This window comes from Oncorhynchus masou, unplaced genomic scaffold, assembly GCF_036934945.1.
Source record: "Oncorhynchus masou masou isolate Uvic2021 unplaced genomic scaffold, UVic_Omas_1.1 unplaced_scaffold_4138, whole genome shotgun sequence".
In the NCBI taxonomy this organism is placed as follows: domain Eukaryota; kingdom Metazoa; phylum Chordata; class Actinopteri; order Salmoniformes; family Salmonidae; genus Oncorhynchus; species Oncorhynchus masou.
In genome coordinates, this window is record NW_027010536.1 from 1 (window position 1) to 23,546 (window position 23,546).

General features: G+C 45.3%; 1 protein-coding gene across 1 annotated transcript; it reads left to right on the forward strand.

The window, feature by feature from the left end:
* Positions 1-7,836: 7,836 nt before the first annotated feature.
* Positions 7,837-22,231, forward strand: LOC135534910 (mitochondrial dicarboxylate carrier-like). Its single transcript, XM_064961711.1, has 11 exons — positions 7,837-8,109; positions 12,432-12,551; positions 15,856-15,992; positions 16,442-16,489; positions 18,457-18,498; positions 18,616-18,659; positions 18,769-18,839; positions 18,943-19,035; positions 19,478-19,555; positions 20,574-20,630; positions 22,130-22,231. The coding sequence occupies exons 1-11, from the start codon at positions 8,020-8,022 to the stop codon at positions 22,229-22,231; spliced, it is 882 nt and encodes a 293-aa protein (XP_064817783.1). The 5' UTR covers positions 7,837-8,019.
* Positions 22,232-23,546: the final 1,315 nt, after the last annotated feature.

Consider the following 23,546-nt stretch of genomic DNA (forward strand, 5'->3'; position numbering starts at 1 on the left):
AGAAGTTGGTTGCTGTGTGTGTTATTGTTACTGTAGATCACTGATCTCCTCTGTCCTCTACCAGGCTAAGAAGTTGCTGAGTCCCTCCCAGGAGATCAGAGCCAATGTGTCCAAAGAGGAGGCGGAGAAGCTGAAGACGGTCCTGGAGACAGCAGGGGGCACTGTGGTGCTGGAGTAGACCGTCTCTCCTCTCTCCATCCCTCCACCCGACTGACCCCATCCACCGTCTGGCTGCTGTTACTCCTGTCTATCTTTCTGTTGTATACAGCAGGAAAAAAACAAAGGAACCAATGCCTTGGAAAAGGAAACTAAAATCTAGCCTTTTTGACAACGTTGCTGTACTAGCTACCAACTGGACGGTGTGGGGCGGTGTGGGGGCGGGGGCGGAGAAACTAACTCAGACTGGACTCCTCAGGCTCAGAGCCTGAACGCACCCGCCCACCGCCCGGCCGCTCGTCAGTTCCCTCGCCCGTTTGTCTTGTTTGTTCGTCTGTCTGGCTGGCTCTGTCCCGATTCTCCACCCTTCTCCCGAAGTGTGCACTTCTCTTGGGTTCTTTCTCGAATTTGGTTTAACAATGGTGGAAACTCAAAACTCCCTCAAGCCAATGTTTACCTCAGTCCCATGTTTAAAAGTCCACGACTGGGAATATGAGGGTACAGGAGAAGGGTGGATAATGGGTACTTTTGCCCATCTATCAGTCTGGTACTTTTGCCCATTGGTCTGCATTCAAGCTGGACTTGGCCTCATGTCTGTATTCGTCTGGGGGTGAGTTTCCTGGAAGCCTCGCGTTAACGTGGCATGTTATTTCCCCTGACAACCCAGCCTCCACGGTGACACCATTGAAATATCTACGTTTGACTGTCTGTATTCTCCAGAGGAGACTGGTGGGAGGAGCTATAGGAGCACAGGCTCATCGTCATGGCTGGAATGGAATTATGGAACGGCGTCGAACAGGCTGCTTCCATTGGATTCCATTAATTCCATGTCAGCCATTACAATAAGCCTGTCCTCCTATAGCTCCTCCCACCAGCCTCCGCGGGTATTTTATGGCGTCAATGAACCAAATTCGTCAAATGGACATTTGGCTGGTTGTTCTATGAGTGGTGTGAGTGGGTCATCAAGAGGACTGAGGTACCACGTTGGCAACCAAGCTTTTTTAGAACCCCTCCCCTGACTGGTAACAGACTCGTGTTATCTAGAACCGGGAGAACGGAGCTGTGTCTTCATTACGGGTTGGAACCCGGAACAGAACTGAAAAGCGGGAAAATAATGTAGTAGCAGAAACTGAACCTGGAACGAAAGTGATCCATGCTGTTCCGGAACAGAACCATTATTTTAAAAGCATGGGAACCGGTTAATAACGTTCTTTTACATTCCAGGCGTTGTTTCTACTCACAAAAAACGCAAACAAAGTGCCAAGGCAAAGCCCTCACTCTGTCACTCAGAAACATATTCCAGTATCTGCCTGCAAGCTGAAACTCTGTACCAGTGTGTGTGCATGTTTAGGCCCCCCCACCCCTCCGGCTCTATCCGCACTGATTGGTGAAGTCATTTAATTAGCTAAATGTGAAGGGGGGGGCAGGTTGATTTTAAAGGTTATAAAAGGAATAGGAAGGAACGCTATAAACCGGGTACTTTTGTTTGGTTTGAACCGGTTCAGAAAGTTATTTTTCCGGTCGGAACAGTGGAACGTAACAGTTGAATTTGTATTTTCCTGTTCGGAACGATTGGAAAAAATAATTTTGGTTCCAACCCCTGGTCTTTATACTGTATGGCTGATATAGGATCAATGATGAAGTGATTTAAAAAAATAAAACAAGTTACATTTCTTTGGTTGGTTGAATATAATCTTACATTGGATCACATTTGACAGATTGTGCTGTAAAGACTAAACGATTATTAAATAGTACCTATGTGAAATGTATTCATAATGATGGGATTACATTTTTTTTTTATGTAAAGCTTTGTTTGGTGTTCGACATGTATATTTTGAATTCATTAGAATTTGAAACAAAGGGCAGTGTAATATGTAAAAGAGACACTAGGGGGCAAAAGAGAGCTGTGCTGATTCTCCCAGACCAGGGCAACTGGCCTGATTCTGTAGGCCCGTGGATCAATCCCTCCCCCAAAAGGTAAGTCCTATGGGATCTCAACTTACTGTTGAGTTATAATAGTAGAATACACCAAGGTGCAATTTAGAAACGTGGTTTTACATCAGCAGCTTTTCTCTTTATGTCGGCCACTGACAGTCACTCAATCAGCCATGTCAACTAAACATTTAGATTGGTAAATTAGTCTATAGAGGCCAGCAAGCAATCATGGTCAAAACATGGGGTTTAGTGGTTAGTGTTGGACTAGTAACCGAAAGGTTGCAAGTTCAAATCCCAGAGCTGACAAGGTACAAATCTGTCGTTCTGCCCCTGAACAAGGCAGTTAACACACTGTTTCTAGGCCGTCATTGAAAATAAGAATTTGTTCTTAACTGACTTGCCTAGTTAAATAAAGATAAAATAAAAAGTGACCAACTGGGGACGGCAAACATTTCTCTCCACCCAATGGCAAAATGTGTAGAACTGCAGGAAATTAGCTTTTAAAATGGCACATTTTTCTCTCCAGTTTGGGCTGTTGTGTTGACCATATTACCGCCACACCAGCAGTCACAAGACCAACGTGACTCTATGTGAGTCACAGTAATCTCCTCTTGTGCACTCTGGACATGCCTTGGTAGAACCCAAAACATGGTCCTTGTCGATGTTGTTTCAACGCCTTAATACAGCATTGCTTTCTAAGGTGATGATTCATTAAAAACACCCATAAACATGTTAGAGCTTGTAGATATGCCTATATAACCCCCACACACGAGAACTAAAGTAATGATGTATACAATACATCGCCTACTGCACTGCATAATTACTAAAGGCAGAAAAACATTACAAAACATTTATGTAAGATGTCTTTGTTACATCATTGGTCGGGCCTTTACAAAGGCTGGTAATGGCCTTTTGAGTGATTGTATTATGATGCTGTTGGATGGACTGGTTACCTTATGCTACGATCCAGACTGTCTCCATGAGTCTGGGAGAGAACATATAGGTGATGCTGTTGGATGGACTGGTTACCTTATGCTACACTCCAGACTGTCTCCATGAGTCTGGGAGAGAACATATAGGTGATGCTGTTGGATGGGCTGGTTACCTTATGCTACGATCCAGACTGTCTCCATGAGTCTGGGAGAGAACATATAGGTGATGCTGTTGGATGGACTGGTTACCTTATGCTACACTCCAGACTGTCTCCATGAGTCTGGGAGAGAACATATAGGTGATGCTGTTGGATGGACTGGTTACCTTATGCTACACTCCAGACTGTCTCCATGAGTCTGGGAGAGAACATATAGGTGATGCTGTTGGATGGACTGGTTACCTTATGCTACACTCCAGACTGTCTCCATGAGTCTGGGAGAGAACATATAGGTGATGCTGTTGGATGGACTGGTTACCTTATGCTACAATCCAGACTGTCTCCATGAGTCTGGGAGAGAACATATAGGTGATGCTGTTGATTCATTGATTGTGCAGGGTGGCTTACAGAGTTAGCCTACAATTATTGTGAATTTCTATTTGATTTTATAATAGCCTAGTTATAGGGTATATAATAGCCTAGTTATAGGGTATATAATAGCCTAGTTATAGGGTATATAATAGCCTAGTTATAGGGTATATAATAGCCTAGTTATAGGGTATATAATAGCCTAGTTATAGGGTATATAATAGCCTAGTTATAGGGTATATAATAGCCTAGTTATAGGGTATATAATAGCCTAGTTATAGGGTATATAATAGCATAGTTATAGGGTATATAATAGCCTAGTTATAGGGTATTTTATATCTTCATAATTAATAGGCTGACATCACCTTTTAACTATAGAATATCTCACCGCCGTGTTTCCATCTCCTCTCCTTCATTTCTTTTTTTCAGCTCGCAGAGAGAGGGGTTGTCAACAGTTTAATTAATTATGTTTTGTGAATTTTTTTTTACTTATCGATGTTCCTGAACAGATTCCACTTGGTTTTCCTAATGAAGTACTGGGTAGTTTCAGGAACAACGTTAGAGAACCCGTGGAGGTTGATGGTTGATGCGTGGAGTGACCTAACCGGAGGAGCGAACCAGGCACCGTTGAAAAGGAACCGGCGGGAAACGGCCTCCCATTTACCTCTTCCAGTGTATACAGATGGTATCTATTTCCCCCTGTTCCTGCCCATTTCATAATGGGCCATTCTAAATCCAAACTCATTTCAAATATTAGCAAAAGCAAGATTAAATTGAGAATAGTCTGATGGGTGAAAATATGATCACTTGATTAGAGAAGAGGGTGTGTAGCCTGATGCAAGGAACTGAGTGCAAGACCTTCTCAGATCGTCAGTATCCTGTAGTCGCATCTCGGAACTGAGTGCAAGACCTTCTCAAATCGTCAGTATCCTGTAGTCGCATCGCGGAACTGAGTGCAAGACCTTCTCAAATCGTCAGTATCCTGTAGTCGCATCGCGGAACTGAGTTCAAGACCTTCTCAGATCGTCAGTATCCTGTAGTCGCATCGCGGAACTGAGTGCAAGACCTTCTCAGATCGTCAGTATCCTGTAGTCGCATCGCGGAACTGAGTGCAAGACCTTCTCAGATCGTCAGTATCCTGTAGTCGCATCGCGGAACTGAGTGCAAGACCTTCTCAGATCGTCAGTATCCTGTAGTCGCATCGCGGAACTGAGTGCAAGACCTTCTCAAATCGTCAGTATCCTGTAGTCGCATCATGCAGCCCGTTTGTGTTGATTTCTAACACATTCTAAGGTTTGTATCATTCACCACTAAAGTTGCCAAATAACTCAATCTAATGTATAGAACATAGCCACTTCATATATGCACCTCCTCTGGAATGTAAAAAATATTCAGTAATATTCTTTTTACTATAAAATCGTATAATATAAAATGACATGGGCCATATAAGTCTATCCTGTCAGATAAATGAACAGGCCTACATTTTCTTCATGTGTTTCTTTAGACCAGCCCCCCCAGGCTAGGAGGAGGGGGGGTGTCACTGCTCTTCATGCAGTGACAGTCAGTGGAGGGAGAGAAGGAGTGGGTGTCAGACAGTCAGTGGAGGGAGAGAAGGAGTGGGTGTCAGACAGTCAGTGGAGGGAGAGAAGGAGTGGGTGTCTCCTTACTATTTCTTGCACCATGTGTTTCTGTGTATCTTCTCTGTTACCCCACATACCACTGACAGCTTATGAAAACCACGCTGGTCTTAACCAGATGGGCTCCAGGCCCAGTTTAACACGGGTCCATGACATGTTGCACTTGTGTTATATCTCAACACAATATAATCATAGCTGTGTAATAACGTGAGAAGTGACGTTGTTGTTGTTGTTTGTGAAAACCTTTGTCCATTTGACCTCTGTCAAGCCGGGTTCTGAATGTTTTTCTAAACCCTCGACATCTTTGGGTCCACTGTCTGCCAGTCTGACCGGAAACCAAAATTGGTTCCTCGGTTTAGGTTCTATTGAAGCCCTCTTACAGGTCAGAGCCCAGTACCGTAGGTCATCTACAGCTATGTAGAGGGCAGCTGTATTCCACAACACTACAGGAGCAGGGAGGGGTCTTGGCTACTATTTTTACATCAGTCACGTAGGCCACACTTCCACTCAGGGTGGAACCAGCTGCGTCCAGTCTTGGCACGAGATGGTAGAGCAAAGTAGAATTCTCTCCCACCCTCAAGACACATGGGTAATGTTTGACCAGCAGACGGATCCTCCTGCACAGTAAAGAACATTCTGATCTAGTGTCTATTCTAACAAGTATTTGTACAGAGGAATATTTATTACAGAGTAGTTGAGAAAACCTGCAGAGACTCGTATAACCTTGTCTCCTGAGTTGGATCAGAAGTGGTCAGTGGCCATCATGAGACACAACACGTTCAGTGACATGCACTTGTTTTCCATGCTGGGAAGATTGGCACAAAACAAAAGCCTATTTTCCCTGGTTATTCTGGCAGTGTTGGCTGGGCCCATGCTGTATGTCAAAGTTGTGGAAAGACTACGTGCCTACGTTGAATCATGTTTCCAGTGCGCGCTAGTTTCTAAAAAGAGCACACCCACTTGAACACCAGCTGACAAGGCAAATTAGACTGCTATTACACAGGCAGCCCAATTCTGATCGTTTGACAATTATTTGCATATCTGATACATATCTGATATATCTGGTCTTTACCTTAATGTGTAAACAGCAACAAAAACACATGGAATCTCATCTTTTGACTTGGATTTATACCTGCGTTTACACAAGCAGACCAAATTCTGACATTTTTTCCCACTAAGTGGTCTTTTGACCAATCAGATAAGCTCTGAAAAAGATCTGATGTGATTGGTCAAAAGACCAATTAGTCGGCTTCCCGAGTGGTGCAGCGGTCTGTTGAGGCATCACTACAGCCTGGGATTCAATCCCAGACTGTGTCATTACTGGCTGTGACCGGGAGTCCTATAGGCCGGTGCACAATTGGCCCAGCATCGTCCGGGTTAGGGGAGAGTTTGGCCCAGCGTCGTCCGGGTTAGGGGAGAGTTTGGCCCAGCGTTGTCCGGGTTAGGGGAGAGTTTGGCCCAGCGTCGTCCGGGTTAGGGGAGAGTTTGGCCGGGGATCTTTACTTGGCTCGTCGTGCTCTAGCGACTCCTTGTGGCGGGCCGGGCGTCTGCAGGCTGACTTCGATCGTCAGTTGTACATGTTTCCTCCAACACATTGGTGCAGCTGGCTTTCAGGTTAAGCAAGTGGGTGTTAACTGTCTAGTTTAAATAAAGATTTGGAGGATGGATAACTTGGCCTTCTCTCCCGAGTCCGTTGGGGAGTTGCAGCCATGAGACAAGATCGTTTTCAAGAAATTGGGGAGAAAAATTGGGTACTTTTTTTTTTGTTTTTGATAAAAACCCTATCCTCCATATGTGATCTTTGTCTGGATGCTCAGATCAGATTCTTTTGATCTGTTTTTATTTCACGACCTGCCATTATCATGACAACCACCCAGACATTTGGTGACTTGAAATGAGCATGGCGTCTGTTTGTTACGTCAGAGGCTACGTCAGTGAAAATGCGCACATCTGATGTGTGTCAGATGTACAACGGAGTGTGGACAGTCAGTAAAAAAATATCAGATATAGAAAGAAAATCTGATGTTTGGTTCTTAGAAGAGTAGGTGTGTAACTTGGGAGGTTTTTGAATGACTACTACAACACAGCTGTTGCGAAACGAGATACCGGGCGGATTCGATTATGCTGAACCGCGGGGCACCGGTCTATAGCAGTAATCTGCACAGCACGGTCATGTCCACCACGCAGCATTTTGCATCATCTACATACATGCATCCCTTTTCCATTAAATATATATTCTAATTTTCGAAACGCAGATTAAGCGTTTTTTCAAAAGCAATCACTTTTACAATGTGCAAATACAGAATCGCACTCTTAACTCCACGTGCTAAAAACGTCACTTTTTGTTTTGAGCCGATTTAGTCGTGGGCTTTGAACAGGGCAACTGGCTCAGCCCGGTTCTAAAAGGAATGCAATCAACTTTCTCCCGGTGGAAAACACGCTTACCCGGGCCAGATTAATCGAATCGCCTCATTGGTCGAGATGTATGTTCGTTCCATAATAGGTCCATACAAGTTTAAAAGACTTTGGTGCAGCCTGCTAACACTAAACTCGTGAGTTGCGTCAACCAGGCTAGCAGTATTCATATGTAATATAGGCGACGTTTTGCCATGCGTTTTGTATGAAATGCCGCGGAAAGAACGGCGCAAGAACCGGGAAACATTTTCCACCAATCGCCAGTTTTGGACATTATCTGACACAGGCCAATAAATCTCTAGCTCGGGAGTTGAAATAAGGTAGTGTGGGTCCAAGCAGGTGTCACTGGATAGGCTAACACAAGACGGCCCAGACAAGGTGTCTCTGGTTTGATTAAACAACAGGACACTTGGAAACATGTCGGAGAAACGCCGGTCGCGATGGTATTTCGGTGGACTTTCCTCAAGTGCTGCCGCCAGTATTACACACCCCTTAGATCTGATCAAGGTAAGATATGCAGAGGGGATCTGATCAAGGTAAGATATGTAGAGGAGATCTGATCAAGGCAAGATATTGTAATGTAACATGCAATGAGTGATTCTGTCCCGAAGCCCAGCGCGCAATTGACTTTGCCACTAAAGTATGCTTGATTTGCGGAGTCAATATCTGCATTTATAGAGCCCCACAGTGGAGGCGTCATAATACCCATCAAAAATAGTTTTTCCACCATGAATTTTCCCCATGGGGGATTTTAGAATCACTTAAAAATAAGTGCTGTGTTTCGTGTCGGTTTACCCTGGCATAAAGTTATGATAACCATGTAAATCTCTCTCTCGGACAAGGTGACAATATATTCGCAATATATTTGTCAATATATTCACCTCTATTTACTCTCTGATTTGAACATGCTAATTAGCATCAAAGTAGACTTCATGCAAGACTACTAATCCCTACAAGTTTCTGCATGTCTTCTCTAGCTGACACATTTGCTAACAGGTTTTGTATCAATTTAAAACTTGCACAAGACAGTTCACATAATTGTCCATTTACAGAAATGTAGCCAATTTATTCATTGCAACATTTTGCTAACATTAGACAGTTAATCCAGAGATTCTTACCTTTGTCTCGATTCCTCAGTCTGGTCCAGATCATCATGGTATTTGTAGTTCTTTAAGATAGCCACATTAGCTGCTAAAAAGCATATTCATTTTTTGGGAGGGTGGGTAAATACAGGTGAATGATATGATTATTCATTGACTGTTTTTGATCAAGCTGCGTTTGAATGCCAGAGCATGTAAGTGGACCAACAAGAGCTAGCAGTTTTACTAATTTGACTTCAGATTCTGACGCTTATCCACGTTTCTCCAAACATCACTAATCTAAGTGTTTTTTGACAGCCTGGGTTGCTCCTCCTGCTCAGCATCCATTCTTTATTCATTCTAAATGGTTCATTTAAGGGTTACGTTTTTGGATAGGGTTAAAACATTATATATATATATATATATATATATATATATACTGCTCAAAAAAATAAAGGGAACACTAAAATAACACATCCTAGATCTGAATGAATGAAATATTCTTATTAAATACTTTTTTCTTTACATAGTTGAATGTGCTGACAACAAAATCACACACAAATTATCAATGGAAATCAAATTTATCAACCCATGGAGGTCTGGATTTGGAGTCACACTCAAAATTAAAGTGGAAAACCACACTACAGGCTGATCCAACTTTGATGTAATGTCCTTAAAACAAGTCAACATGAGGCTCAGTAGTGTGTGTGGCCTCCACGTGCCTGTATGACCTCCCTACAACGCCTGGGCATGCTCCTGATGAGATGGCAGATGGTCTCCTGAGGGATCTCCTCCCAGACCTGGACTAAAGCATCCGCCAACTCCTGGACAGTTTCTATTTTTTTTTATTTTACCTTTATTTAACCAGGCAAGTCAGTTAAGAACACATTCTTATTTTCAATGACGGCCTGGGAACAGTGCCTGTTCAGGGGCAGAACCCTTGTCAGCTCGGGGATTTGAACTCACGGTTACTAGTCCAACGCTCTAACCACTAGGCTACCCTGACAGTCTGTGGTGCAACGTGGCGCGGCCCCCCAAAGAAATGCCACCCCACACCATGACTGACCCATCACCAAACCGGTCATGCTGGAGGATGTTGCAGGCAGCAGAACGTTCTCCACGGCGTCTCCAGACTGCCACGTCTGTCACATCTGCTCAGTGTGAACCTGCTTTCATCTGTGAAGAGCACAGGGCGCCAGTGGCGAATTTGCCAATATTGGTGTTCTCTGGCAAATGCCAAATGTCCTGCACGGTGTTGGGCTGTAAGCACAACCTCCACCTGTGGACGTCGGGCCCTCACACCACCCTCATGGAGTCTGTTTCTGACCGTTTGAGCAGACACATGTACATTTGTGGCCTGCTGGAGGTCGTTTTGCAGGGCTCTGGCAGTGCTCCTCCTGCTCCTCCTTGCACAAAGGCGGAGGTAGCGGTCCTGCTGCTGGGTTGTTGCCCTCCTACGGCCTTCTCCACATCTCCTGATGTACTGGCCTGTCTCCTGGTAGCGCCTAAATGCTCTGGACACTACGCTGACAGACACAGCAAACCTTCTTGCCACAGCTCGCATTGATGTGCCATCCTGGATGAGCTGCACTACCTGAGCCACTTGTGTGGGTTGTAGACTCTGTCTCATGCTACCAATAGAGTGAAAGTACCGCCAGCATTCAAAAGTGACCAAAACATCAGCCAGGAAGCATAGGAACTGAGAAGTGGTCTGTGGTCACCACCTGCAGAACCACTCCTTTATTGGGTGTGTCTTGCTAATTGCCTATAATTTCCACCTGTTGTCTATTCCATTTGCACAACAGCATGTGAAATTTATTGTCAATCAGTGTTGCTTCCTAAGTGGACAGTTTGATTTCACAGAAGTGTGTTTGACTTGGAGTTACATTGTGTTGTTTAAGTGTTCCCTTTATTTTTTTGAGCAGTGTATTTAAATGTGTTTTCCACTGGGATTGAACACACAACCTCCTATGCTGAGCACTAGGAACAACCCCAGATGTCGAAAGCACATCGTCAGTAAACATCAACATCTGAAGTAAAATGTGTAAAATCGTGAGATTTTGTTGGCTCACTTACATGCCCTGGCATCCAAAAGCAGCCCTGCTTTAGGCTATCAAATACCTGGCTATCAAATACCTGGCTATCAAATAACTGTCGATAAATAATCATATCAATGGATAGAATCAGTAAATGAATGGCTGCAACAACGGTCTGACGAGGACAACTGACAACTGGCACTGCATAACAAATGAGGCCTAATTAGACAAAATAACAATATGTCATTTGAACAAAATAGTAAGTGGTTCAATTGACTCAGTATCTCATTTAAATGACTTAGTAGCAGGTTTGAACGACCTAGTAAAAAAATAAATATAATAACTAAGTCGCTCGGACTATATGCCAAGTCGCTCGGACTACTATATGCCAAGTCGCTCGACTATATGCCAAGTCGCTCGGACTATATGTCAAGTCGCTCGACTATATCGTCACTATATGCCAAGTCGCTCGACTATATGCCAAGTCGCTCGGACTATATGCCAAGTCGCTCGACTATATGCCAAGTCGCTCGGACTATATGCCAAGTCGCTCGACTATATGCCAAGTCGCTCGGACTATATGCCAAGTCGTCGGACTATATGCCAAGTCGCTCGGACTATATGCCAAGTCGTTCGGACTATATGCCAAGTCGCTCGGACTATATGCCAAGTCGTTCGGACTATATGCCAAGTCGCTCGGACTATATGCCAAGTCGCTCGGACTATATGCCAAGTCGCTCGGACTATATGCCAAGTCGCTCGGACTATATGCCAAGTCGCTCGGACTATATGCCAAGTCGCTCGGACTATATGCCAAGTCGCTCGGACTATATGCCAAGTCGCTCGACTATATGCCAAGTCGCTCGGACTATATGCCAAGTCGCTCGACTATATGCCAAGTCGCTCGGACTATATGCCAAGTCGCTTTGGACTATATGCCAAGTCGCTTGGACTATATGCCAAGCCGTTTGGACTATATGCCAAGCCGTTTGGACTATATGCCAAGTCGTTCGGACTATATGCCAAGCCGTTCGGACTATATGCCAAGCCGCTCGGACTATATGCCAAGCCGCTCGGACTATATGCCAAGCCGCTCGGACTATGCCAAGCCGTCATGGACTATATGCCAAGCCGCTCGGACTAGATGCCAGATGCCGTTCGGACTAGATGCCAAGCCGTTCGGACTATATGCCAAGTCGCTCGGACTATATGCCAAGTCGTTCGGACTATATGCCAAGTCGCTCGGATTATTCTAAGGCTCTACGTTTCTTTTCTTCTTCCTTGGCCTTCAGGACTTCCGCAAATAACAAATGGGCTGAATTGTACCAATGGTATGACGTTTCTATGAATTAGGCCTAATAGTTCACTTCATCGGCTCTCCTACTAGCCCAATATTTAATACTAGTGAATTCTACAGTTCACTTTACTGGTTGTAATATTTGTGTTGAGTCTTCTTGATGGTTCCTTATCTCGGTCGTGGAGAAAGTGGGAGTTGTGAGTCTGACATCATCACGTCCACCAGTTGTCATGTAAACATTTAGACCTTGGTCTTTGACTGTTGTTGTTCTGTGTGAACTTTGACTTCCAGTTGATGCATTATCAACATCACACCGAATGTAGCTATTTATTCATTTAAAAACAGTAATACTAAAACGTTACATTGACTCCTCTCTACTGTGTCTCTTCCTGGTTTCTGATATCTTTTCTCCTCCAGGTGCACCTCCAGACACAGCACGAGGTGAGGATGAGGATGATGGGAATGACCATGAGTGTGGTGCAGAGAGAAGGTGTTCTGGCTCTGTACAGTGGCCTCAGCGCCTCCCTCTGCAGACAGGTGGGTAGATATGCACACCGACATTGCCTCCAAGAGCGTTATGTTAAATACACTTCTCGTCATATTCTGTATGTTCTAATGTCTCTATGATCAATAGTCAGTGTCACTAGCATCGAATAGCCCCGTGATATGCAACTTGTCAGGGAAGTCAGGAACCAATACACGCAGTCAGTTAGGAAAGCAAAGGCTAGCTTTTTCAAACATAAATTTGCATCCTGTAGCTGTAACTCCAAAAAGTTTTGGGACACTGGAGAGTCCATGGAGAATAAGAGCACCTCCTCCCAGCTGCCCACTGCACTGAGGCTAGGAAACACTGTCACCACCGATAAACCCACGATAATCGGGAATTTCAATCTCTATGTCTGGCTGTGCTTTCCTCCTGGCTACCCCAACCCCGGCCAACAGCTCCACACCCCCCGTAGCTACTTGCCCAAGCCTCCCCAGCTTCTCCTTCACCCAAATACAGATAGCAGATGTTCTGAAAGAGCTGCAAAACCTGGACCTGTACAAATCAGCTGGGCTAGACAATCTGGACCCTCTCTTTCTAAAATTATCCACCGCCATTGTTACAACCCCTATTACCAGCCTGTTCAACCTCTCTTTTGGTATCGTCCGAGATCTCTAAAGATTGGAAAGCTGCCGCGATCATCCCCCTCTTCAAAGGGGGTGACACTCTAGACCCAAACTGTTACAGACTTATATCCATCCTGACCTCTGGCAGTCTCTGGGGGTACCACAGGGTTCAATTCTCGGGCCGACTCTTTTCTCTGTATATATCAACGATGTCGCTCTTGCTGCGGGTGATTCCTTGATCCACCCCTACGCAGACAACACTGTCGTGACGTTGTATTAGTTAATGTGACGACTGTTGCTCATCGAATGATTAAAGATTTCTAATTACGTGATTAACTGAATCAAGCAATTATTAACTCATTAACCTGGGGCACCATGGGAAAAATAGTTTTTATTGAGTTTCTATTTCCCAAATGAACTCAAAGAATATCGATTTTACAACAGCCGCTAATTAATCAGTTATGATAAAATATATATATACACATTCTAGGCTATTGATTAGAACTTAGTATAACGGGCCAACACACTATGGCGCGTGTTACCCAAAATGGGGATTTAAAAGAGAGAGAAAGAGAAAGTACACGAGAGAAATATACATTTGGGTGAATTTGTCAGCTATGCTTATTCTAACCCGAGCCTTGCCCCAAACTGCCGCTCTTATGGGTTAGAATATAATGATGTAATTACGTGGGGAAGGTCTCTGTGGATTCTCCGCGTGGACCGTTCAGGCTGCTCAATGACGCACTTCTCTGGCGCAACTCTCTGGTTGTCCTCACGATGTCAGTGTCCTTTTGGCTTAGGAGTCTGTTCCCTCGCTCTGGAATGGCTCTTCTGAGGACAGACAGCTCTGTAGCTCAGAGCTCACAGCGTAGGAATGAAACAGTGTAGATACCACGATTCAATGGGGAGTGGAGGCTAGGCGGTTCGACTTGAATTCACCTTTTTAGACCTCGGCTGCACCTCACTTAGTCTGATCTGTTAATTCTTCACGCACAGGTTTTATACCCTCTGGTCAGAAGTGTGCGTAACCTCCTTTAGGGCAATTCTCTGGGTGTACCAAGATAAGGTCAAGCTCTAGATTTTACTCAAATCCAATTTTAGACAACCCAACTTAACATTTTGTCTTTACCAAAACATTCTCTTTGATTTGGACATTTCCCACACAACGTACAATGTATAAACATCAAACATATACTAGGAAAACTCTTAACGTTACAATATTTTCATAATAATGTAATTTATTAACCTTTTAATAACAAAACAAAAAACGACAGACATTTTCATATTCCATCTATCGTCATGACCACCATCGTGGCTGACGGAAGCCATTGTGCCAAAGTCCCTTTATTTCATGTTTAATGTTCTGAGGTTGGTTCTCCATATTGAGGGGACACAGGAATGTTGTGTGGCCTAAGATTTACCAGGGGCGTGAGGGGTCATAAAACCCCCACATCTTCAGACCCCTAGATCTCTCCTCCTCTGTTGGGGTTGAGAGATAATCTGTAGGGTTGTGGTCTCCTGTAACCTGGCCTGATCAGGACAGTCATGACAACACCATTCTGTATACATCTGGCCCTTCTTTGGACACTGTGTTAACAAACCTCCAAACAAGCTTCAATGCCATACAACACTCCTTCCGTGGCCTCCAACTGCTCTTAAAGGCTATTAAAACTAAATGCATGCTTTTCAACCGATTGCTGCCTGCACCTGCCCGCCCGACTAGCATCAATACTCTGGACGGTTCTGACTTAGAATATGTGGACAACTACAAATACCTAGGTGTCTGGCTAGACTGTAAACTCTCCTTCCAGACTCATATTAAACATCTCCAATCCAAAATTAAATCTAGAATTGGCTTCGCAACAAAGCCTCCTTCACTCACGCTGCCAAACATACCCTCGTAAAACTCACTATCCTACCGATCCTTGACTTCAGCGATGTCATTTACAAAATAGACTCACAAAAGACTCTCAAAAAACACTCTATTCAGCAAATTGGATGTAGTCTATCACAGTGCCATCCGTTTTGTCACCAAAGCCCCATATACCACCAACCACTGCGACCTGTATGCTCTCGACGGCTGGCCCTCGCTACATATTCGTCGCCAGACCCACTGGCTCCAGGTCAACTATAAGTCTTTGCTAGGTAAAGCTCCGCCTTATCTCAGCTCGCTGGTCACCAGAACAACACCCAACCCGTAGCACGTGCTCCAGCAGGTATATTTTACTGGTCATCCCCAAAGCTAACACCTCCTTTGGCTGCCATTCCTTCCAGTTCTCTGCAGCCAATGACTGGAACGAATTGCAGAAATCGCTGAAGTTGGAGACTCATATCTCCCTCACTAACTTTAAGCATCAGCTGTCTGAGCAGCTTACCGATCGCTGCAGCTGTACACAGCCCATCTGTAAATAGCCCATCTGACTACCTCATCCCCATATTGTTATTTATTTACTTTTCTGCTATTTTGCACACCAGTATTTCTACTTCCACATCTATCACTCCAGTGTTAACTTGCTATATTGTAATTAATTTGCTACTGTGGCCTATTTATTGCCTTACCTCCTTACGCCATTTGCACACACTGTATATAGACTTTTTCAATTGTGTTATTGACTGTACATTTGTTTATTCCATGTGTAAATCTGTTGTTGTTTGTGATTACTTGTTCTCAACTGGCCTACCTGGTTAAATAAAGGTGAATTAATCAAATATTATCTCTGCCCCCCTCCAGATGACTTATTCTCTGTCCCGCTTCGCCATCTATGAGACAGTGAGTGATCAGATGAAGGACAGGACCCATGGTCCCATGCCCTTCTACCAGAAGGTCCTTCTGGGGTTGGTTGGAGGTACACACACTGTCTTCACACTGTGTTTTAACCACAGTGTTATCTGTTGCTACACAGACCTAAACCCAGCTGGCTCTAATGACAACATGATTAGTTCTGTAATGCTCTGTCGTACACCTTCCACACTACCGAACTGGGCCAAGATTACACATCCACTATAGTTGCTGGAACCGTGCTGGGTGGAACGTATCACAGGAGGCTGCTGAGGGGAGGACGACTCATAATAAAGTCTGGAACGGAGTAAATGGAATGGTATAAAACACCTGGAAAACAGTTTGATATCATTTCACTAATTCCGCTCCAGCCATTACAGCGAGCCTGTCCTCCCCACTGTACAGGTCACCACAATACTGTGTATAAGTCTCTCACCGTTGTCTGTGGATTTATAGTGACCCCAGCAGTATGGTTCATGTCTGTCTGTCTGGATTTATAGTGACCCCAGCAGTATGGTTCATATCTGTCTGTCTGTAGGATTTGCCGGGGATTCATTGGGACCCCAGCAGACATGGTTAATGTCAGGTGAGTCAAATCTAGAAATAAGATTACTGAATTGTATATTTTAAGAATTGTATTGCAGTTGTCCATGGTTGATAATGTCTACTAGATGTCGTGGATGACATGCAGTATACAGTGGCCTGTGAAAGTATTCACCCTCTTGGCATTTTTCATATTTTGTTGCCTTACAATCTGGAATTAAAATAGATTTTTTTGGAGGTTGTATAATTTGATTCACACAAAATACATACCACTTTGAAAATTCATAATATTTTTTGTGAAACAAACAAGAAATAAGACAAAAAACAGAACTTGAGCGTGCATAACTATTCACTCCCCCCATAGTCAATTATTTGTAAAGCCACGTGTTGCAGCAATTACAGCTGCAGGTCTCTTGGGGTATGTTGCTATAAGCTTGGCACATCTAGCCACTGGGACTTTTGCTCATTCTTCAAAGCAAAGCTGCTCCAGCTCCTTCAAGTTGGATGGGTTCCGCTGGTGTACAGAAATCTTTAAGTCATACCACAGACTCGGCCATTCCAAGACATTTAAATGTTTCCCTTAAACCATGAGTGTTGCTTTAGCAGTATGCTTAGGGTCATTGGCCTGTTGGAAGGTGAACCTCTACCCAGTCTCAAATCTCTTGAAGACTGAAACAGGTTTCCTCAAGAATTTAACTGTCATTCAATTCTGACCAGTTTCCCAGTCCCTGCCGATGGAAAAACATACCCACAGCATGATCCTGCCACCACCATGCTTCATTGTGGGGATGGTGTTCTTGGGGTGATGAGAGGTTTGCGCCAGACATAGCATTTTCCTTGATGGCCAAAAATCAGAATTTTAGTCTCATCTAACCAGAATACCTTCTTCCATAAGTTTGGGGAGTCTCCCACTTGCCTTTTGGCGAACACCAAATGTGTTTGCGTATTATTTTTTTTAAGCAATGGCTTTTTTTCTGGCTACGCTTCCATAAAGCCCAGCTCTGTGGAGTGTACGGCTTAGTGGTGCTATGGACAGATACTCCAATCTCCGCTGTGGACGTTTGCAGGTCCTTCGGGGTCATTCCTTGGTCTCTTTGTTGCCCCTCTGATTAGCCCTCCTTGCCTGGTCCATGAGTTTTGGTGGGCGGCCCTCTCTTGCCAGGTTTGTTGTGCTGCCATATTCTTTCCATTTGTTAATAATGGATTTAATGGCGCTCTGTGAGATGTTCAAATTTTCTGATCTTTTTTTATAACCCAACCCTGATCTGTACTTCTCCACAACTTTGTCCCTGACCTGTTTGGAGAGCTCCTTGGTCTCCATGGTGCTGCTTGCTTGGTGGTGCCCCTTGCTTGGTGGTGTTGCAGACTCTGGGGCCTTTCAGAACAGGTGTATGTTTATATACTGAGATCATGTGACAGATCATGTGACACTTAGATTGAACACAGGTGGACTTTATTTAACTAACTATGTGACTTCTGAAGGTAATTGGTTGCACCAGATCTTATTTAGGGGCTTCATAGCAAAGGGGTTGAATACATAAACACACGCCACTTTTCCATTTTTGATTTTTTTTTTTTTTTTTGAAACAAGTACTTTTTTAAATTTCACTTCACCAATTTGGACTATTTTGTGTTTGTCCATTACATGAAATCCAAATGAAAATCCATTTACATTACAGGTTGTAATGCAACAAAATGCCAAGGGGGATGAATACTTTTACAAGACTCTGTATTGCTTTACTCAACCATTCAATAGATCAGGACTGGACAACAGCCCTCAGGGGGACTGGAGTGGTTTCACACTGTTCCCCTCATCAGCCCTAGCAAACACAGCTGATTAAACTGATTGCGTTCTAAACTGAAGATAATGATTAGTTGATTATTGGAGTCAGATGTGTTAGCTGTGACACCAATCAGGCCCCAGAGGACTGGAGTTGCCTGTCCTTTCAACTCAGTGAACAAATGTACAGGGCCAAACATTCACACTTGCCACATTCCCCCCTGATCCAGAATGCAGAATGACGTTAAAGTACCACTAGAACTCAGGAGAAAGTGAGTATGTGAGTTAAGTATAGTAACATAATATGATAACTTCCATAACGCTGTTAAGGATCATCCTTGGAGAGATGTTGACCTACACAAGTGTTGTTTTTCCTCCATCTCTTCCAGTTATGCTCATGCACTCGATGGACTGTTCCGGGTATGGAAAGAGGGTAAGTAAGGGTTGATTTGATGGTGGATCGTTGGGATCAGGGCGAGGTTGAAGTCACTGGACGATTCGAAGGGACGCAGTTGCACTCATGACACAGTATTTCTCCATAGAGGGAATGAAGAAGCTGTTCTCTGGAGCCACAATGGCATCTTCTAGAGGAGCACTGGTCACTGTTGGACAGGTAAGGGCCTATGGTGGGTTTGTGTCTGTGGGGGGGGTATTACGTGTGTGTCTTTGTCCAAAATGTATCAGCTAGATTTAACTTCTATTTTATTTCTCTGTAGCTGGCCTGTTATGATCAGGCCAAGCAGCTGGTTCTGGGGACTGGAGCCATGCAAGATAACATTCTAACTCACTTCCTGGCCAGCTTCATCGCAGTGAGTGTCCAGTCTACACATTAGAAAGGCAACGAGACAGGGGCTGTGGGTTAGTGGTGTGGAGGCAGGAGCTCTGGGTTAGTGGTGTGGAGACAGGAGCTCTGGGTTAGTGGTGTGGAGACACAGGAGCTCTGGGTTAGTGGTGTGGAGACACAGGAGCTGTGGGGTAGTGGTGTGGAGACACAGGAGCTGTGGGGTAGTGGTGTGGAGACACAGGAGCTGTGGGGTAGTGGTGTGGAGACACAGGAGCTGTGGGGTAGTGGTGTGGAGACACAGGAGCTCTGGGTTAGTGGTGTGGAGACCCAGGAGCCCTGGGTTAGTGGTGTGGAGACCCAGGAGCCCTGGGTTAGTGGTGTGGAGACCCAGGAGCTCTGGGTTAGTGGTGTGGAGACACAGGAGCTGTGGGGTAGTGGTGTATAATGCCCTCTGCTTCTCTGTGTAGGGAGGCTGTGCCACTGTCCTGTGCCAACCACTGGATGTCTTGAAGACCAGGCTGATGAACTCAAAAGGGGAATATGTGGTAAGTGTGTGTGTGTGTACTGTAGATCAGGGCTTGTCAGTTCCAGTCCTAGGTATTTGCAGGACTGTAGCCTAACACTGTCCCACCCCTGATACAACTAGTTAAGGGCTAGATGATTCATTGAATCAGGGTGTTGCTACAGGGATAGAGTTAACATGTGTATTCACGGTGGGTTCTGACTCCCCAGGACTGAGGACAATGCCGGTGTAGATGTTGTTTAGGGAGATCACTGTGAACTGGTATGACTCTTTCTTTTACCTCAGTAAATCTAACCCTTCTCCACCTGTGGCCTCTGTGTTGCTGTTCTGATGTCATCAGGTCCACGGAGGCTTTATCTGGCAGGCTGCTGCTCCTCATTGCTCTGACAGTTCTGTTGTTGATGGTCAGGGAGGGAGGGCCGGAGGGCAAGTGAGGGCAAATGAGGGACGGAGGGCAAATGAGGGTAAATGAGGGATGGAGGGTAAATGAGGGCCGGAGGGTAAATGAGGGCCAGAGGGTAAATGAGGGTAAATGAGGGATGGAGGGTAAATGAGGGTAAATGAGGGCCGGAGGGTAAATGAGGGCCGGAGGGCAAATGAGGGTAAATGAGAGATGGAGGGCAAATGAGAGATGGAGGGTAAATGAGGGATGGAGGGTAAATGAGGTACGGAGGGCAAATGAGGGTAAATGAGGTACGGAGGGCAAATGAGGGTAAATGAGGTACGGAGGGCAAATGAGGGCAAATGAGGGCCGGAGGGTAAATGAGGGATGGAGGGTAAATGAGGTACGGAGGGCAAATGAGGGCAAATGAGGGCCGGAGGGCAAATGAGGGACGGAGGGCAAATGAGGGTAAATGAGGGACGGAGGGCAAATGAGGGTAAATGAGAGATGTAGGGTAAATGAGGGACGACGGTATTGGGAGGGAGGGAAGGTAAATGAGGGATGGGGGGAGTTAGAAATGGGTTGTTTTCAACCATCAACCATGAGCTGCATTAAGAAGTGTCTTTTATCGTCTTGGATTGTGTTTCTTCTGTTCCAGGGCCTGCTACACTGTGTGAGAGATACAGCTAAACTGGGGCCCATTGCCTTCTACAAGGTAACTGTTGTCTAATATCATTGACAGTGAAGTAGCGTAGTTGACATTGCCGTAAACCAGCGGTGTTCAACCCTTTCTCCTTGAGAGCCATCCTCCTGCAGGACGTTGTTATTTTGTTAACTTATCACCTGGTTCTGCTTGCCAGCTGGAGCTTATATAGGGATAATATACAAATCAGGAAACTCCTGTCAGTTTGGTGTCTTCTCTCAGTGGGTAAAATAACTATTTTCACCATGACTTGACTTCAAAGTGGTCCGTCTGTGAAATCAGGCGATTTTACAGCGAACTAGCGACTTCACGTGCTGATATTGACTTTGTTGTTATTGTGTGTAGCTACATAGCTAGCTACCTAGCCAGCCCAGAGAGAGAGCATTGCATTGTGGGTTTTGTATTCGACTTGAGCTGCAACCGATTTCCACAAAGATTTTAATGTTGCTACCAAGCTTGTTATAACGACAAAATGAAACATTTGTTTACAATAAATATTGTTCTCATTATTTAACGCTGTAAATCATAGGGATTTGTGTTTTTTGGTAGATTCTTTGCGTTAGCGCGAGAGAAGTGAGTTCGGGACAAACTGAAAGTATATAAAGCATGTAAACGTTTAAATCAAACTATTATATTAATCTGACTATTCACAATAATCATATTATTGTGTGCCTACTCATGTGCCGGCCGTGTTCCTATTGGTCAGTCACCGGGATTGGCTCGTAACACCAGCCACACTGCACGATAAAGAACTTTGTCGGCGCCTACGACCGCACGTAGTGGTACTGAATCAGCAGACCTAGGCCCTGTCACACTGAACGAGCCAAGACCTGGTGGTACTGAATCAGCAGACCTAGGCCCTGTCACACTGAACGAGCCAAGACCTAGTGGTACTGAATCAGCAGACCTAGGCCCTGTCACACTGAACGAGCCAAGACCTGGTGGTACTGAATCAGCAGACCTAGGCCCTGTCACACTGAACGAGCCAAGACCTAGTGGTACTGAATCAGCAGACCTAGGCCCTGTCACACTGAACGAGCCCAGACCTAGTGGTACTGAATCAGCAGACCTAGGCCCTGTCACACTGAACGAGCCAAGACCTAGTGGTACTGAATCAGCAGACCTAGGCCCTGTCACACTGAACGAGCCAAGACCTAGTGGTACTGAATCAGTAGACCTAGGCCCTGTCACACTGAACGAGCCAAGACCTAGTGGTACTGAATCAGCAGACCTAGGCCCTGTCACACTGAACGAGCCAAGACATCCGACAATCGTTTACCACTGAAGAATTTGCCCACCTGACGTGAATCGTATAGTCTGTCACACTGAAACGGCTGCAATCGTATAGTCTGTGGTGGGGTTTATGACATTGACTGACCTGAATCAGGAGTGTCACAGCGAAGACTGGAGACAAAGCCCTTAACACCCAGTCGCTCTCTAGGAGGAGAGCTGGTCTCTTTAATTCCACCTGCCATACAGACCGGTAAACTTCTGGTCTCTCTCCTCTTTAGGGTCTGGTTCCAGCAGGGATCCGTCTCATCCCTCACACGGTCCTCACGTTCATCTTCCTGGAGCAGCTCAGAACCTGCTGCGGCATCAGGATCGTCACCTGAGAGGGGTCAGGGGTCACCACCTGATCACCTATTTGGTAGTCTGAAATGTGACCTCTGTGTCAAGACTGCCAGGCCACGCCCATTCCCTTTGTTCCCTGTTCTGTTCTATGTGAGCAGGAAACTTTAATCCACCTGCAACCTCCCCATCCTAAACCCCACCTTCTGGATACAGACTAGTGACTGACTGAAGGGGGGTTCTGGATACAGACTAGTGACTGATTGAAGGGGGGTTCTGGATACAGACTAGTGACTGACTGAAGGGGGTTGGATACAGACTAGTGACTGACTGAAGGGGGTTGGATACAGACTAGTGACTGACTGAAGGAGGGGGGTTCTGGATACAGACTAGTGACTGACTGAAGGGGGGGTTCTGGATACAGACTAGTGACTGACTGAATGGGGGGTTCTGGATACAGACTAGTGACTGACTGAATGGGGGTTCTGGATACAGACTAGTGACTGACTGAAGGAGGGGTTCTGTAAACAGACTAGTGACTGACTGAATGGGGGGTTCTGGATCAGACTAGTGACTGACTGAAGGGGGGTTCTGGATACAGACTAGTGACTGACTGAAGACCTGGGGTTCTGGATACAGACTAGTGACTGACTGAAGGGGGGTTCTGGATACAGACTAGTGACTGACTGAAGGGGGGGTTCTGGATACAGACTAGTGACTGACTGAAGGAGGGGGTTCTGGATACAGACTAGTGACTGACTGAAGGAGGGGGTTCTGGATACAGACTAGTGACTGACTGAAGGGGGGTTCTGGATACAGACTAGTGACTGACTGAAGGGGGGTTCTGGATACAGACTAGTGACTGACTGAAGGAGGGGGTTCTGGATACAGACTAGTGACTGACTGAAGGGGGGTTCTGGATACAGACTAGTGACTGACTGAAGGGGGGGGTTCTGGATACAGACTAGTGACTGACTGAATGGGGGTTCTGGATACAGACTAGTGACTGACTGAATGGGGGGGGTTCTGGATACAGACTAGTGACTGACTGAATGGGGGGTTCTGGATACAGACTAGTGACTGACTGAATGGGGGGGTTCTGGATACAGACTAGTGACTGACTGAATGAGGGGGTTCTGGATACAGACTAGTGACTGACTGAAGGGGGGGGTTCTGGATACAGACTAGTGACTGACTGAAGGAGGGGGGGGTTCTGGATACAGACTAGTGACTGACTGAAGGGGGGTTCTGGATACAGACTAGTGACTGACTGAATGGGGGGGGTTCTGGATACAGACTAGTGACTGACTGAAGGAGGGGGTTCTGGATACAGACTAGTGACTGACTGAAGGGGGGTTC

Coding starts and splice junctions, on each gene's coding strand:
- LOC135534910 (XM_064961711.1), top strand. CDS start 8,020: ATGTCGGAGAAACGCCGGTCGCGATGGTATTTCGGTGGACTTTCCTCA. Junction 18,660..18,768: donor GTTCCGGGTATGGAAAGAGG/GTAAGTAAGGGT, acceptor ATTTCTCCATAG/AGGGAATGAAGAAGCTGTTC. Junction 20,631..22,129: donor GGCCCATTGCCTTCTACAAG/GTAACTGTTGTC, acceptor TCTCCTCTTTAG/GGTCTGGTTCCAGCAGGGAT.